The sequence below is a fragment of the Adiantum capillus-veneris genome, chromosome 29, assembly GCF_014529385.1.
Source record: "Adiantum capillus-veneris isolate H3 chromosome 29, ASM1452938v2, whole genome shotgun sequence".
Lineage (NCBI taxonomy): Eukaryota > Viridiplantae > Streptophyta > Polypodiopsida > Polypodiales > Pteridaceae > Adiantum > Adiantum capillus-veneris.
In genome coordinates, this window is record NC_140959.1 from 48,117,206 (window position 1) to 48,135,828 (window position 18,623).

Genomic DNA, 18,623 nt, shown 5'->3' on the forward strand with positions numbered 1-18,623 from the left:
CAAGTAGTGGTTCACTCCTGCCAAGGTAGCTCCACTCTTGACTCTCTATGAGGAAGGAAAGATGAAGAAAGACTTACCCGAATTTTGTAGACGCATCTGCAAGATACTTTGTAGCGGATGGTGGAGTCAGCAGTACAAGCTGAAGTGTACACCTCAGTGTACATAGAATCTAATCCCCACAATGGGACGGAAACCATTGAACACAGAAACAACGAATTTTTGTTACCTCTCCTCGAAGGATACATTGGTATCCGGAGAAAGTTTGGAGTAAGGGAATTCAATCTAACTCCTGAATACTTGAATAGAAGACCCTCAAACTCTTTAAGTGAGAGGACAGGTCTTTGATCAAAGTTAAATCTTTGAGAAACTCATCAACTGCGTATTGCTTTTATGCACGAGATATGCACTTGTCTAACCAAGACAATCACTCTCGAGTGTTTATGAGAGTAAGGTTGAGTCAGAACATTGTTTTATACAATGAACTGCTTTGCTTAACCATCCGGAAGGTCCATGATTGATATGGTATCCGTTGGTTCTCCAACAAATTACTTGCTATTGTGGGTAGGAAATTATGAAGGAACCATTCTGAGCTTTCCAGCAAAGGAAAGCTTGAGTACCTTATGAACCAACACCCCTACCCGGTAAGGAAAGATATAGTAGTGCTTTTCGCACAAGTGAATGAACACTCTTTATGAGTAAAGGAGCAAGAGACTGCTACGGCTCGTGCTCAAGGAATCCAAGGATTGAAATCCTAGATTATTTGATGAGCGGGTTTTGCTCTAAGATCGAGCCAAGGGATTGTCAAGTTGAGCGTCTTTGCTCTAAGGATCTTACGAAGGGAAGGTAATTTCCCAGGTTCACCAAAACTCTCAGCTTAAGAATTATGTACACCTTTGGGTACATGGATAACACACGAAGATCCAGACCTATTGCAAGGAATTGGATGAGAGTTTGTTATACTCTCTTGAGCGCCTTTTTGCGCGCAAGGATATTCCGACACGAGAATCTCTATTTTAGATGTGTTTGGTAGAAGGAATTTGAGTTCTCTATGGAGAAGAGGTTTTCTAATGGTTGTTGATCATTGAGTTACGCTATGTGCTTTTACCATTACAGTATCAACTTTTGGTTGCGGTATATGTTTCTCCATGAGCAGGTCAAGTAGCATTTACACGCTGCTGGAATAAATTCGAACTATTCTGTTCGTAAGAAAACTGTTTCAAAATAGTAAGAATTACATATGGGAGAACATCCCTGAGAATCAAAGAGGGTTCGCTCTATTGTGAACTAGGTTTGAACGTACGTTCAGAAAATGCTATGGCTAGAATCCTATCTGCTTGAGATTTTGCAAGGCGTCATTGATGCTTGCAAGGAGGAAAAGATTGGAAGGAAGTGCGCCGTGCACAAGGAATCTTCGGATTGGAACCGTCCGCCTACGTTGAGCGACGGCCCGAAACAAGAACCTTCTTTAAGGTGATCACACACTTTGTTTGTGAAGGAAGACATCAAGATTAATACTCTTATGATTTGGGCATTCCCTATGTGGGAGGACACAAGAGGTTTAATATCCTCAGGACTAATAGCGCAAGGTTATGCTCAAGGACATAGACCTAAATTTATTTTTAGGAGGATGATTCTTCTCGGGATTGAGAAGGTGGAATTGAGTTAACAGATTCTTGGATAAGGAAACTTCCAATGTGTTGGAAAGACGCGAATGACGAGTTTTTACATGGCTCGTAAGATTGATGAATGGTGAAGGATATCCTCGAGGTACTAGAGGAAGGACATGAACCGATAAGGTAAGTATTGAATTCTTGAATTTTATTTAAATTAATTTTTAAGCTCTCTTTTGAGAAAGGACTAGCTCAACTCACCATTGAGTAAGATTTGGAATCTTTCCGGTTTCTCCCCAGCAGTTCAGTTGGACCTCTACAGTTGAGGACAACTATTTTGTTTCTAATTTCTATTTTCTAGAATTAGGACCTTACTAAGAAATGTGCACAAGTTAACTAATAAGTTAAGGAATCACAGATCTGTAAGAAAAGCCATCAGGAAACAGACAACTCTGGTGTGTCATATGATGGGTGACAAGAAGCACCGTGAGGGAGTTGGCCTGTTAGTTCGGTGGGAGAAGACCAGGTAATGGTGGTCCCTGATGAGTCACAAGATGGGTGACAGGTTCATCGGTAAGGGGACACACCAAGGGTCTAAGGAGGAAATCCGAACTGAGTAAGAAAATACGCGTAAGAACGCAAGCACAAGAATAAAGATGGGTTCAATGAAGCTTTTTACGAAAAGCAGGAACAATCGCGGGAAGGCAGACGCTTTCCCGCGAGGAATCTATGTTTGCATTGCATTCATGCATGTGGTTGCATCCAGGGATGCCTGGGAAGTGTTGTTAAATGCATTGGTTTTAACTTATAAGGTTTTATTGAGTATTTGGGCAGGTTCAGACCAATTTAAAATATGCCGGCCGCCCACTTAATAAGTGGGCAGCCACTTAGAAGATAAAGCAACAAAACTAGCCAGCGAATTCTCTCTCCCTATTTCGGGTAGAACAGCGTCAAAAAAAAAAAAAAAAAAAACAGCTGCGATCTCTACGCGAGCAGTTATTCGTGTCGTGGCCAGGGAGCTATAAAAGCACCACATGCCCTCACTCACGGGAGGTACCAACATCAGCAAGAGAAGACTCTGCTGCAAGAGATCGTGAGACTACGAAGCATGGAAGTCACTTTACCCGCGCAAGAGCGACAGGTATCTATTGTGGATTCGCCATATGAATTGTTGTCGCGTGTTTGTGTGGTTTGTTTTGCAGGAATCTCCTGTCTTACGGGAAGGCCCTTACGGGAAAGTACGGCTTCGCGCCTAAGTCCCTTACGGGAAGGAACGGCCTTGTGCCCAAGCCCTTTACGGGAAAGCACGACCTTGGGGTCTAAGATTACAGAACGGAGGGGTTTCCTCGGGTTCTCGTGCTTGTATACGAATTCTCCGTGAATAAAAGAATACTCATTAAGGGGGGGGGACCAACGCATCTTCTGGTCCCCAGTACTGTGTCGATCTTCTCTCTCTCTCTCTCTATTTATTTCTGTCTATATCCTTTGGCTTCAGTATTAAGTGATAAATTCTATTTATCCGAGTATATTTTATATTGTTATGCGCTCTCGTTTGTGACACCAATCCATGCGCAGTCCCCATGTCTATCAAGTGTCGTCCATACTTAGTATGTTCCACATCCTGTGATAGTCTAGACAGGCCCGTCTGCAACATCCAACCAACTCTCTTAGCATCTTCTCTGAGGTATCATAAAATACTGTCTGGTGATGTGCAGTCCTAGCATTGAAGTCCCCTAGGATGATAATGTCACCATCTCTAGAGAACTCCTATATGTCATCATCCAAAATAGAAAATAGAGACTGTCCTTTGGGTGGTGCATATACTAACGTGCTCGGGGGAAAGTAGCAAATATAAACGTAAAGCTACTTGCTTGTCTTTGCTCTCAATCTCACCCACATGTACGTAGCCTGCTCATCCCTGCGGGCTATATGTATCATCGAGTGAAGCTCCTCCTTGAATAACACTGCCACTCCCCTTGAGCCCTGCCCTATGTGCTCTGACCATGTCTCCTGTCTGTAGGTTGTCTCCCATCTGTATCCACTAATGTGAGGCATAGACTGCCCAAGGGCCTGATGTGTCCTAGAGTAGAAGACGGTGTCCTCCCAGTAAAACTATCCTCAAAGGCATCCATATCAAGGCGCATAGATCCATTACAATTCCAGGTAGCAACTTTGAGTGTGGTCCCGTAGGTCTCGCATCGTCATGTGGAGTGTCGCTCCAATATCATCACTCTTCCATCTCGGTAAAAGGAAATCTTATCTTTTTCCCTTGCCGCTCTAATCTCCGGCATTACCTCCTGCATATGAGTGATCTACGAGAGGGTAAGGTCATCCCTGAGAAAGATGCCCGTCTTCTTAAGAGCTGGTCTCTTCTTTAAAAAGTCCTTCCTCACTTCCATGGAGGGAAAACGAAGGATGAGTGCCCTTTCGTTCAAGGTTTCCCCATTGCTTCCATTTTTCTTTTTATTGCCCACTCTCCAAGCTTTTGTGTGCATCGGCTCATTGACCCCCATCAAAGCCATGAGTTCTTTTACCTCTTCGTCCACATTATCTTTGTCTTTAAGGCTGCAAATTCTCACATGTAAAGCGTGCACACGTCTTCTTTGCTCCTCTTCTAGTGTTAGGTTAATAATGGTGGGTGTGGACGTTGTTTCCTTGCCTTTTCCTTTCTTGGCAACTCGATCCATTTCTCGGCCTCATCTGCCTTTTGTTGAGTCTTTGTGATAACATCCACCCAAGAAGTCATCATTTCTTTGTGTTGCTCTTCCCCTTCTTTGATGGCCCGCACTTGCTCTTTAGTCGTGTTGAGTTCTTCTATTACTGAGGGTTGCAGTTCTCCCTCTGCAAGTGTGTTTTGTGATCGTACCTCGGCGAGAGCCTTCTAGAGTGACGCAATCTCTTCATCTTGGGCCGTCACACGATCTTCCAGTGTAGTTATCTTGCTTTCTTGGACCAACACGTGTTCTTCGAGCATCTTTATTGTGCCTAAGAGTTGCGGAGAGAGAGAGAGAGAGAGAGAGAGAGAGAGAGAGAGAGAGAGAGAGAGAGAGAGAGAGATGAAATGTTACATTAACGTCTTCAAAAGGTCAAAGTGACCTATGATACCAGAAAGTTACAATTTGGTGGATCTGATACAAAGTCATAGTAACAAGATGATAAAATGACAGAATGACAAAATAAAATACTAAGGAATCCTAAACTGCTAGGTGTGAACTAAGCAGCTAAGCAGCTAGCTGGGATAGCTAGATCACAAGAGATCCAGCATCGATCGTCGCTGGCGGATCTCATCAATCTCCTCCATGGTTAGTAGTCTGACCGGGCGTCGTGCATGTCGAGCCAAAGTGATCCGAATCCTCTGATGCTGTGTAGTTCTCCACAGGGCTGCCCGCTCTCTCCTACTCTATTTGGTATGTATGTGGATGAGGTTTCTGACTACATTGAGAGAGATGGTGATAGAGGTGCACAACTGGCAGGGACATGGATTCCACTATTGTTATATGTTGATGATATTGTGTTGATCTCCGACTCTCCGGAGGGGATGCAACGTCACTTGGATGCTTTGCATAGGTTTGCCCAGGAAAGTGGTTTGTCCGTCAACCTTGGTAAAACCAAGGTCATGGTATTTAATACCACCCCACAGTGGATCAGGAGGTCAGCGCCCGCATTCACATACGGCCAGGAGACGGTGGAGTATACAGATGCTTACACTTACCTTGGAGTGGTTTTTAGTGGGACAGCATTTTCATTGAGGAGGGCAGCAGAGACTAGATTGACCAGAGCCCATGCAACATTGGGTAGATTGGAAAGGATGTGTTTACAGTTCAGTTTCAGGAGCCTTGGACGAAGCTTTGGCTCTTTGACACTTTGGTGGCTTCTGCATTGCTTTATGGAGCTGAGATTTGGGGACCTTCACTAGATCATCACGGGAGGACAGGCCGCAGTGATGGATAGGGGGACATGGAGAAGCCTCTGGTCTCTATGATCTCGCGGCTCATTAGAGCCAAGGCTCCAGTACCACGTGGTATTGTATGAGCAGAGCTAGCTACCTTCCCACTAGTGGTTGAGGCGCTCACCAGATCTGTCTCCTTCATACACCGCATGTGGGAACTTCCCAGAGACAGATATGCCCGCCTTGCACTCAGGGTTGTCCACGTTCGACGTACGGGACGTTCCGTAACGTACCGTACGACTCGTACGTTCCGTACATGAGTCGTCCGTTGTTGTTGTTGTTTTTTTTTTTTTTTTTTTTTTGGTTTTGCGGGGCGATTTTTGGTGTGGGAATGTTTTGCATCTCGACTGCATTTGAACAAGAGCCCAATGGTTGCATTGGCTCAAACCACCATGACCTATGTGCGACGAGGCTTGGGTAGCGGATCTACTATGGCCGCCACCACTTTGGAGATCATGATTCTTCTTTCTTCGGACATTGCCGTTTCCAATGTCCATGGACAGATCTTTCATGTTCTAACTTTTAAGACTTAAGTTACAAGTATTTAGTACTAAGCAGTGTTAGAAAAAAGCGGGGGTCTAGTGTATTTTAACCGGTTGAAATTATAAAATCCCGGTTAGATTTTGAGCTTGCCTCTAAGAAAACCGGCAAATTTACACAAGTTTTAGTGTAATTACCGGCAAAAGCTTCAAATTTTGACCTGAAAACTCAAATTTTCCCTTATTTTGATCGGTTAGGAAAAATGTTTGTTTCTAGCCCTGGTACTAAGTACTAAGGTCGATGTCATGACTGATATGATCTATCATGTGTAAGACGCATGATTTTTTTTTGCATCGTACGTTACGTCACCGTACGTCTAATTTTTTTTAGTTCGATTAGTACCGCACGTCTTCGTACGTGTACCCGTCGTACGTGACCGTACGTGTCAACTATGCTTGCACTTGAGTCCTCTTGACAGTTAGCCATGGAGGGAGATACAGCATGCTGGTATGGGGAGATCACATCATGGTTTCAGGCGCATGGGTTCCACATAGACAGATTGGTTCCCTTCCAGTACTCACTGGATACACAGTCCGATATATATATATATATATATATATATATATATATATAGAGAGAGAGAGAGAGAGAGAGAGAGAGAGAGAGAGAGAGAGAGAGAGAGAGAGAGAGAGAGAGAGAGAGAGAGAGAGAGAGAGAGAGAGAGAGAGAGAGAGAGAGAGAAATGAAATGAAATGATATATTAACGTCTACAAGAGGCCAAAATGACCTATGAGACCAACTGATTACAATGATGAGTCTAGTACCAAGTCTGGGTACAAACAAGAAAACTACAAACAAAGAACTGATAGGAGTGCTACCGACTCCTATGGGTGGCTGGTAGGCTGAGCAATGGTATCATGCCATAAAGGTACAAAGTGGGGATAAGTGTCACCATGATACAATATAGCAGTAGCATGAAGCCTATCCCGATCGACATTCTGGGTGTCGTGCTAGAATCCTGTGGATCCTCTGCCGCAATCTCCGCCGGTGCTGTGTGGCTCCCCTCCTCAGTCGCGGTCGTCTCGATCTCCCTAACTCTATAGCTCGATCAATGAGAGTACCGCTGATGTGTGTATGGGTGGGAACCGAGCTCTCTGGTGGTGGTGTCCCCTCTGACTCTGTGGTACTCAGACTGAAGAAATCTGAGATGCGTCTCTGGGACTGTCTCTGTCTTTGCCCATTCAATAGAGCGTCTCTATGTCTCTGAATCTCAAGTAGGAATAATCCGAGACATCTTTGATCCTGATATCTCATGACTCTGTCTAACGAGTCAAAACCATCTCTGAATAGACAATGAAAGCGTCCCCGTATCTCATAGTAGACTGTGCAGCGACATATGTAGTGAAACTCTGTCTCTGGCTCTGCATGGCATAACTGACATATCCTACTGTCTAGGGACTACGGACGCGTATGGGGGTTTGAGAGCGCCCGGTAACGGGAGTGTCCCCCTCCATTTCATCACATAGAGGTAATCGGGGGAGTCCGCCTCGCACGGGGACTCCATGACCCAGTTTCGGGGCCGTCGGCTCATAGTCGGCGGGTCTCTTTCGGCGAGCATCGGCAAGGCGCCTCATGCGGACAGGTGATCCGTTTTGGACGTTCAAGTACTCCACGCGGAGGTCTTGACTTCCTCTACAAGCTCATCTATGCACATTCACGAACGCGCGCCCGACGCGCTCCTCGTTCGCAGACGAAGGCTGCGGCAGACTCATAGTCGGTTCATTTCGGCGAGCGTCGGCTCGGCGCTACACGCGGACGGTATGTCCGAATTGGACGTTTAGGTACTCCACGCGGAGACCTCGTCTTCCTCTTCGAGATCAGCCATGCACACTCATGAACGCGCGCCCGTGGCGCTCCTCGTTCTCAACCGACGGGCTGCTGGCAGGTTCAGCCCACCCCGACCAACCCCAATCGGGGTGACCCCCATCGCCTAATACCCCTGTCTGATTTTTCCGCCAGTCAAATATGTTGGTTGATACTATCGCAATCTATGTCTCATTCTCGCTTTCAATAGAATTGGGATATAGATTGATCATCTATTGACAAGTGGAATAATTCACTTTGAAAGAGTTGACAAATCATAAACTATAGCTGCAAAGAGAGAGAGAGAGAGAGAGAGAGAGAGAGAGAGAGAGAGAGAGAGAGAGAGAGAGAGAGAGAGACCTTGCATTTGCATTTGCATCTGCCGCGCGATACGTTTGCTGGAACCTGAAGAACCTGCGCGCTGCTCACTGTGCTGCTGCTGTGTGGCACCCCTGCTCCTACGCCCCCCTGCTGTGTACTCGCCCACAGGCTGCTCTTTGGTGCGTTCTGAAAGCGCTGCCTGCAGAACTCGCTCATGCTTGTCTGCAGAACTGCACCCACACTGCTCTGCAACAGGCTGCTCACACAACCTGTAGATCGCTGCCCGCTGCCCAGCCTGTGGTCACGGAAATTTTTCAATCATTTGAAGGTAGAAAGGGTCTCTCACATCAAATAAACCAAGAAGCATACAAACATTACCAGTCAAAGTCTCCTGAAAAGTGCCCTTCTGCTAATCTGTAAGATGCTAGATATTGGGAACGAAGTCACAAGAAAACTCTGTTTCATGGCCTATCCGATCGAAATCTCCATTTCTGAAGTCCCCCATTACTCATTTCCTTTGCACCGTTACTTAAGAAAGTGTCAAAGGAAATATAAGTATAAAAAACCGTTTCTAAACCATTCCATTGAAAAGAGCAAGCCATTTCCGCCTTGCTGGTCTTGTTTTCGTTTCCTGTTCCATGTGACTATGATAGAGAGAGCCTTGCTGGTCTCATTTTCGTTTCCTGTTCCGTGTGACTATGATAGAGACAGACTTCGTGAAACTTATGCTTCTGGCAACTTGACCATGGCCTGACTGTAACTATTAACGTCTATGTTTGCTGGGAAACTCTCATGATCTTGTGCACAAAGAGTAGTTAAGAGAACATAAAAACAATTCCCTAGCAGAAATTTCAGGCCAGTATTTGCTGCTATTGGTTTTTCAATGGTTTGATTGTATTCGATTCCTCTTGTTGATCTAGGTGTTTTCGCCTTTGATATGGATCATGCACGATGGGTTGAGGAGCAAAATCGACAGATATCGGAGCTACGGTCGGCATTGGCTTCCCATGTGACTGATAATGATTTGCGAGTGCTTGTGGACAATGGTGTTGCACATTTTGATGAACTGTTTCGGTTGAAAGGAAATGCTGTGAAAGCAGACGTGTTCCATATTGTCTCTGGTATGTGGAAAACACCGGCGGAGCGATGCTTCATGTGGATGGGTGGCTTTCGTCCTTCAGAACTTCTAAAGGTTCTCTTTTGCTCCCTCTTTGTGTGTATAAAATTTAGATGTAACTAAATTACGTAAACTTAGCTGCTTGATAAGTTATTATCAATTTTAAGCAGCACATGAATAGATGAACATGCACGCACGCACAGACACAAGGCCATGAGTGGAGTCTAGAAAACTTTGTTTTTCCTGAATTTGCTCCATATGAATGTCTTGGAATACATGCCACATTTTGTTGCAGATGTTCACTTTTGCTCTGCTATAGGATTAACCATCTCAAAGTCAAATGTTCGTAGTAATGTGTTTTTTGGTTTACTAGTTCTGGATATGTCCAAGGTAGTAGTTACCAGTTCTTGAAGAGAAAAATTGATCCACTGGCTATCCTCAGCTGCACAATTTATTTCCAGATTTCAAATAAAGTGAAGAGCATTGCAAACGTGCTATGCAGAATTTTTTTTTCAACTCTTGAGAAGTCCTTATAGGATCATTATCATTCATGCTATCTTTGCAGCGACAGAAAAATGTAGAAGTGGCGAAAATTCAGCTCTATACCTTGCACTTTCCAGATTAGGGTGAATCTGGGCTTATCTTGGATTCATTTAGGTATATAAGTTCTTGAAAGATTATGTTATTATGAAACAAGTATCAGAGCTCATGGTATTGTATGATCTAGGTGAATTAACGAAGTTCTACTTTGATCTTTAGTCTCTTTTATCTCTTCATAATTAGTCGTTTGTTTTGAATACATGAAGTACTTCTTAATCCTTTTGGTTAACTAAAAACAAATTTAATTAGTTTGCAGAGTAAAGAATAAGATCCTTCAAGGATCTGGAAGTGTAGATGTGTTGACAAACATATCTTATCCAGAAACCTATAAGTAGGGGAAAATCTTTCAAAATGTTAATCGAAGTTGGCACTTCATGGTGTATTTTTGGCAAGTGTAGATGGGTTGGCAAACATATTTTATCCAGAAACCTATAAGTAGGGGGCAAATCTTTCAAAATGTTCATCGAAATTGGCACTTTATGGTGTATTTTTGGCAATTTTATCTCCCAAAATCACAGAAATTTGAAACTTTGCGCTACTCTTTTGACAAACGTTTTTTGTAAAATAGCCAATTGATTCTGAAGGGCCTTCGAAAATAGCCATTGGTTTATAAATAGCCCCTATTGGTTTCCTTGCAGGTTTGTCTCTTGATGTTTTGTCTTGTGCATCTCTCTCTTTTTTGTCGATAGTATATCCTAGTGCTTTCATCTTTCTCTGGGTATTCTTGTAGAGTTCAAAGCTTTCTGACATTATGGGCTTGCTCATTGTGAAGCAGATTCTTAGTCCACAGTTGGAGCCACTCACAGAGCAGCAGCTACTATCTGTATGCAATCTGCAACAGTCCTCGCAACAGGCGGAGGATGCCTTGTCGCAGGGGATGGAAGCTCTGCAACAGAATCTAGCGGATACCTTGGCTGGAAGCTCGTTTGGAAACTCCAATGTAGCAAACTACATGGGACAGATGGCCATGGCCATGGGTAAACTTGGGACCCTGGAGAACTTCGTCCGGCAGGTATGTCATTGCTGTCTTCATGCAGTGCTCAGAAACAAGGTTTACTCCACCCACAATTGTTGAAATTTTTAAGGTGAGAATTCAGAGAAATTTAGTGCAAAAAACCTTCATATCTTGGGGGTGCACTTATAAGAAACCATCTCTATCACATGCGTTCAAATGTCACATGGTACTAGAAAAACTCCTGTACTTACATATTGATTCAAAATAAAATAAATTCTAAGAAAATAGTTCCTAAGCATAAATAGGAGAGTGCTCGCTGCCACTTCTCCTTCTCGCCCGATTCAGCCCACCCTCCATCACACTTACTGGCTTCATATCTACCCCCTTCGCTGTGCTTCTCGCATCCACCCTCCTCCCTTTCCCCCAAGGCGTGCTCATAGCAAGGAGATTTCCGCCGCCCTCCTCTTGCTTGCAATAGTAGAGACAGTTGGGGGCTTCACAGATGGAGGCTTCTGCTTCTCGTCAGAGGGACTTAGATGAAGCCCCCTCGTCTGACATGGCAGAGCCTACCCATCTGACTTGCTCTCTTGCCAATGGAGCAAGCGAGCCAATGGAGAGGATCTTGTGGTGCTCCTCGACTTTGAGAACGCTTTATGAGAGAGTTGACTGGGGCTTCCTTGAGGGCACTATCCCCCGGATGGGCTTTTTAGATGCATGGATTAGATGGGTGTCAGCGCAGGGGGAAGAGGGGAACAATTCATGCCACACGATCAGTATGAAGGGATGCCCTCTCTCTCCCTTCCGTCCCTTTTCTATGCTGAGGTGATGAGTAGATTTTTGACTTAACTGGAGGTTGGTCTGCGTGGACTACAACTACCTATTCGGGGAGATGAGCATTTAGACGTTGAGTTTGATGATGACATAGGCATGTTTTTGGAGGGTTTGGAGGCCAATTTGCACAGGTGAGAGTGATCTCTTGATTGTTGAGTTGTGCGTTGGGAGCATTGATTACCTAGCGATAGACAATGATTTTCTGGGTTGGTCATACCCCCACGCCCAATTGGTTTCTTGGAGATTGCTCAAGGTGGATCCCCCTAGGGATACCAGTCTGTTACTTGGGTTGTCAGGTTGGTTTGGATTTGTCACAAGAGCTGCAAATTGCTCCTCTTCTGTCCATCAGGAGGAAACTGCTCCATTGGAGTTCGGTACGACTTTCTCTTGCTGGTACGGCCGTAATGGCCAACTAGGTGCAATGTGGTTCATTACGTCTTGTTAGATTTTCTCGAGTTCTTGTATCAGCCAGTTGGAAAGGTTGATCAGGAACCTTATGTAGTGAGGGCGAGACAACTTTCTCGGGCCATAGTCTCCTGGCAGATCATTACTTTACCTTGCTCTCATGGAGGGTTGGGGATCATTGACCCTACACGATGGAGGAGCCTTGGAAGGACTGCTACTTCATCGAATTCGTACCCGGGTCCCACAGAAGGCGGCCCATGGAGCCCTTCCACTTGCTTGATTTGCATAGAGATGCGCATAGTGGGCGTAAGCAAGAGATGGGAGGACTGTTTTTCTATGAGCTTGCTTCAATCTTGGGAGCTGCTGCGGAGTGGCCTTGAGCTTTCATGGACCCCCTTGGCCAGCACACAACGAGGTCACATGGTTGGTAGCCGACTTCATGTCTCTTGGTGTCCCAAGGTAGAGGGTCTAGCCCGCACTTGTAAGGTGCAGCCGAATGAATGTTGAACTTTGCTCAAGATGAGTGCTCTGAACTGTGCTCAAGGGTTCCTTTTACTTACGGAAGGGAGAGCCTTCCGTTCCTTAGTGAGAGAGTGCAATGGACACAAACAAAGTGAATGGACACTGTGCGTGAAGATGCATGAGACTGAGAGATAGAGAAGAGAATACGGCACCAGAGACGTTGTAAAACCCTCCTCCGAGGGCCCCACTCTCTATGGCGAGAGCGGTCTACTTATGATTGCACAAATCTCTACAATGCTTGGACTTGCCGATGATGTCGACGACGATGAGGACGACGACGAGACGGGCTGAAATCTGAAAACGCTAAGGGCTGAAATGTGCAAATCTTGTATCTACTGAATTCTGACTCTATGTCGGTGACGATGTCGATGGCGACGATGCGACGACGACGCGCTGAAAACGCAGATACTGAAATCTGCGTTTTCCAGGCTGAATCTGCAAACTTCGATGGATCTGATCGTGCGGCGAGGATCTACTGCGGGAAGGTGAGATTTGCGAGGTTCGGGACTTGTTCGGGACTTGTTCTGCAATGTCTAAAGGGCTGAAAACTGAAAACGCTAGGGTACCTTGATGTTCCGTTGCGGTGAATATGCAAAACGCTGGGGTATGATGCAGATTCAAAAACGCTAGGGCTGAAATGGTCTTCTGTTGTCGCCGGTTGTTCTGCAAATGCAACTGATCTGCTGTGTCGTGATGACGGGGCTAGGTCTTCTATTGAGAGAAAACACTAGAGCTACAGCGGGTGTCGGTCTTGCTGATTAGTTACCTGTTGAGCAAGGTGCTCCTGTTGCCCCTTCTGCTAGGTTTTTATTGATACAAACTTAGCAAAATTGCCCTACCTACTTTCCAACAATAGTCACTTAAAAATAATAAGTGAAAAATGTCAAAAATAGGAAAAATAGGCCTATGCATTGTAAAAATGCTACTGATGGGATCCGACTGGAATCTGATGGTCATGCTGTGTGCAACCAGAGGATATGCATCTAATCTAAGTGTCTGGACATGCACGGTTTGCGAACAGACTCACAAAAGTGCCAGATCACTTCCTATTCTAGACTGACTTGAGTGACTGAACCCTGGTCATGCTGTAGCTTGTCCACGGACACATAAGGTTGGATGTGTCACGTGACAGCACTTTTGGGGAGTGACTGCAGTTTACAACACCTCTTGAGGAGATTCAGAGCCTTCAATTGCGAGATATGAGGGGTGGGCAGAGCATGTGTCATGACATTGTAGAGGCTATACCAGCAGAGTGGCACACCCCTCTTGAGCCGGTGGCTCCTTGTTGGATGGGGCCTTTACTCAACTGGATGTCCTCAGTGTAGTTAGGGCTTTGCTCGGACACAGGTTTTTGCATGTTCTTTGAGGTTCAGAGAGAGGGCCACCTCCACAGTCACTTTAGAGGCACCAAAGGTGGCCGAGTGCTGTTTTTAGCGGATCCGAGTTGTGGGCATCAATGGAAGGACTTGTTAGATAGACACGGACCCGTTAGCTCTTGAGTACAGTGGGACGTGGGGGAGTGGTTTTGGTGGGATCCTTTTACTCCAGCCGATCACCCGGGGACCCCCTTTTTTCAGTACCCAATATGATAGGGCACTTGGAGGACATGTTAGATAGACCCGGACCTGTTAGCTCTCGAGTGCAATGGGACGTGGGCGAGTGGTTTTGGTGGGATCCCTTTACTCCAACCGATCACCCGGGGACCCCCTTTTTTCTGTACACAATATGATTGGGACGCCACACACTGACAACGCGGAGAGAGGCTCGTCCTGCTTCAGCGAACCATTTGCAAGAGGGTGGTCTCATGATCTCATGATCGAGTTCTTAGCTGATTTTTGGGGAGTGGCTAGTGGCCCATCGAGCTACTGCAGTTGAGAGTTGGTTGGTGCACAGTGGGCACTCTACGATATGTACGGCTTGCGATCATTCACTTGAGACAATGCTATTGTCTATGGGATTGGCCCATGGCACGAGGTTTGGCTTCGGATTCTTGGGAAGCTTGCACGTTCGACAGCTAGCCAATACACTTAGGGGGACCTGCAACCTGGTCCACCCTCATGGGCCTTGCACTTCGTTTTGGGATGGATTCAGTCAACAAGGATGATTGTGATGCAGGATGGTCGGCCTACAATCCAGCCCGCCATAGAGCTTGTACCTTAGGAGTGGAGTAGAGATAGAGTGTTGTTGTGAGCTTATCTGTAGCTTGACACTTTGGTTCATCTGGAGAGCCCAATGCTTCTGCATCTTCGAGGCTCAACCTGTCCCACCATTTGAGACTGGCTGGAGCTGATCATACACTCGGGGCACAGTTCGAGAGACTTTAGTGCAGCTCTGATCGCAAGCGGGAGCGCCGCGAGGCCTTCCTGCATGTGCTCGGCTTTCCAGCAAGCACGTCGCTTTTCAAAAGCTACAAAAGGCAGAGGAGGCCACCTGGTGCCAGTGCTTCGAGTATGCTTGTCACCCTAATGTGCTGAAGGCGGGACGTGCTTCCTGCGACTTTGGCGACTAGGGCCCTTCTTCACCATGGTCCATGGCCTAGATGGCAGTACCACCCACCAGTGCGGTTGCTTCCTCCTTCCATATCTTGATTTAGCCATCATTGTACATATTTTACCTTTTCATTGGGGGCGTCTTCCCATCTTTTGATGTAGCCCTATCTAGGAGGGGCAGGTTGTAGCCCATTGGGCCAGTTTTCTTAACTAATGGAAGGATCTCTTTCTTGCATTAAAAAAAAAAAGAACCCTCTTGAACGCATGTGGTACAACATTTTTTGAGGTGCATCCCCCGAGTTTCAAATCTAGTCAATTTACCTCTAAAATTTCCCATGTGAAGGTTTTCCAAGCTTTTAAAAACATTACTGTCTTCATGCAGTGCTTAAAATATATGCGTAGGTTGAGTGTAATCCTACCTACAAATTTTGAAATTTACCCTTATTTGAAGGCGAGATGATATCATTCAAAATGTAGTGCATTTTACCGCAAATATTATTAGTGCAAAAAACCTTCAAATGCAGTCAATTTACCTCACAAAATTTCCTTGTATAGGTTTCCAAGTTTTTCAAAACATTTTTGTCTTCATGCAGTGCTCAAGAAGAAAGAAAGAAGCAGCTTTAGTGTAATGCCACTTACAAATTTTGAAATTTACCTCAACTTTAAAATCATAAATAATGATTTTTAATCTTTTATGATGGAAAGTATATGGCCTATTAAAAAAGAAGTGCAAAAAATGTTTTAGATATATGAAATTAACCTCTCAATGTTCATGATTCTGGACTTTAGTTGATATGACAGACACTCTTATCATAAAAGCATTAATTGTTGTCACAGGCTGACCTCCTCCGGCAACAGACACTCCAACAAATGAACCGCATTCTTACGACACGCCAGGCCGCAAGGGGCCTGCTTGCAATGGGCGATTACTTCTCACGTCTCCGAGCGTTGAGCTCGCTCTGGGTAGCAAGGCCACGAGAATGAGAAATGTAAAATAGCCGTTCGCAAAATTTAGAACTATCTTTTAAAGTAGGGAATGGGTTGCCTGTAGAATATGGAGGGCATATGATTATTGTAGCCAGATCACTTGATTTGGGAGAGGGCTTAGCAAGTCAATGCGAATATACATTGCCGACTTACATTCGCATAGGTTTTGATGCTATAGCATAAATCAGCGACCGTCGGTTGGTGGTGGCCCAAAGCGCGCCATGAGCAGATTGTAAGCTTGGTCGTACTGAGGAAGGAAGATTCAGATAAGAGTTTCTGTGGTTGCTTGACCCTTATGACCATGTCATAAAAATGTGCTTATTTGTAAATTGATTGTATGCTATTGTAGCGTGGTAATTGTTGGAAGGGAGAATCTGCTAGTTGCATAGCCCAAAGAAGGTCTGTCCTTTCCATCTTTCAATTGAAGGACAAAGTAATAAAAAAGTGGTCCAGCAATCTTTGTGCTTTGTTTCTGAGCTCTCAGGTCGTTGTACACAAAGCTGCTGCTGCTGCTGCTTCTCTCTCTCTCTCTCTCTCTCTCTCTCTCTCTCTCAGTGGAAATTGGAATTTATCCTTGTCGACCTTGTCGGATAGATCTTTGAGGTCTCTTGGGATTGCTCCTATGATGTTTAAAGCTACGCTCTCTCTCTCTCTCTCTCTCACACACACACACACACACAGACACACACACATTCACATTTTTTTGTGGTAATGTCACACACACACACGTTTTTTAGTAATGTCACACACATGAGCTCTCTCTCTCTCTCTCTCTCTCTCTCTCTCTCTCTCTCTCTCTCTCTCGTGTGTGCGTGTGCGTGTGTGTGCACGTGTGTGTGTGTGTGTGTGTGTGTGTGTGTGTGTGTGAGAGAGAGAGAGAGAGAGAGAGAGAGAGAGAGAATGTTACCAAAAAATCAGTGTGATTTACAAAAAGGAAATGGGAATAACCTCTCCATCCCCCAAGCATGGTAGTTTTGTTGTATCGGTCTTGAGCTCAAGACCTGTCCTATAGATCTTTGAGGTCTCTTGGGATTGTTCCTGCAATGTGAAAATGTCATCTCTCTCTCTCTCTCTCTCTCTCCACATTGTTTCGAGTCATTTCTGTTTGTTCTTTATGAGAGGCTATAGGTTGAAAATTCACACAAGCATAGCCCTGCATCAAGCTATGGTTCTTTGATATCTTGATGACATCCACACAAATGTACGGGGTAAATATTTGAAGTGTTGAGTCTGGACAATCGCAGTCGGTTTGGTTGGATGTAAGTCTGATACAGTGGAATTGAAACAACTGTGGTTGACACACTTGGTAAGTATCTTACGAGCGGGCTGTCTAAATTCACCCTCAAAATATCTGTATAGCTAGCCATTGGGGAGGTTCCAAATGCTGAAATGTACTTGTTGGTCTAGTTTCAGCTGCATGGCTTCACTATTGCTAGACTGCCACAATTTCACGGATCCTTGGATGCACCTTCACCAATGTGCAGGCAGAAATCAATAGGTGGGTTAGATAGGATCTCAAGTATGTTAATATAGAGAGGAAATGGATGACTTGTCCCTGAGATGTGGGAACGTTTCGACGACGGAGCGATGCCTCCTTTCATCCAGAATTCAAAGATTCCAATGTATTAAAATTGCTTCTCATCTCCTCCTCTGAATTGCAACATGAAAAAGTAGATTCACTTCGGTTGCCTATAGAGGAGTGGATATGCTATGTATGTCACATACAGCCAGAAAAAAGAAATGAACATTTTATATGTTGGTGTCCGTTGTACTACCGTGAAGGTCCCATAAACCCTGACAAATTCTTCTCAATTAATCATGCGCCCTTGACAGTAGGGTTATCGCTGTCAAGAACGTTCTTTTATATCGGTCGGATATGCCTTGGGCTAATCTTGTTGGAGCTATGCAGGTGGACATGCTTTATTATGGAGCTAGACGCATTGTAGTAGAGGACCCATTTAGTAATATGTGCTAGATCACTTCTAGAGCCATAGCTCTTGCTAGGATTTGAAGACTTCACTTTTTTCGGTCATGGGACTCTCCAGGATATAGCTGCAGAGATTAGTAGATCTTGATAGCCTCGTCATTGTTGCAGGTCAATTCATTTAACCATCGTCGCATCAAGTGTAACCGACTAGTGCTATGCGTCGGGTGTTGGAAGATAGCAAAAACTAGAGTGCTTCGTTAGCCGCAGTTGTATTGAATTAAAGCGTTAAGAAAAGCTTGCGAATCTATATCTATCTCTACAATTATAATGGGGGAAGGGATTCCGGCCCCTCCCCCCGGACATGTGTTAGCACAAGGTTCATCCGGCAAATCTTAGACGAGTGTACATTGCCCTGCGTAAGGTGACATAAGGCGAGAGCCATCACACAGTGTGATAGAGAGGTAGAGAGAGAGAGAGAGCGCCTAGAGGGATGTCGATTGCACCTTTGACGGCAGTTCAGACCATTGTACCATGTGCAAGGTGACACACGCGAGAGCAGTCACACAA

The 18,623-nt window shown here is 45.1% G+C and overlaps 1 protein-coding gene across 4 annotated transcripts in view; it reads left to right on the forward strand.

Annotated features, from left to right (window-relative positions):
• The window catches only part of LOC147419153 (transcription factor TGA2.3-like), a 36,623-nt gene extending 20,026 nt beyond the window's left edge, over window positions 1-16,597 (forward strand). For 3 of the 4 annotated variants that reach the window (XM_086506341.1, XM_086506340.1, XM_086506343.1), the window contains 3 exons: window positions 9,144-9,415; window positions 10,716-10,952; window positions 15,980-16,597. In XM_086506341.1, the coding sequence (XP_086362467.1) occupies window positions 9,144-9,415; window positions 10,716-10,952; window positions 15,980-16,126 (656 nt within the window). In that variant the 3' untranslated portion in view covers window positions 16,127-16,597. The remainder of the gene's footprint in view (window positions 1-9,143; window positions 9,416-10,715; window positions 10,953-15,979) is intronic. The other variant, XM_086506342.1, reaches the window with a different exon arrangement.
• Window positions 16,598-18,623: the final 2,026 nt, after the last annotated feature.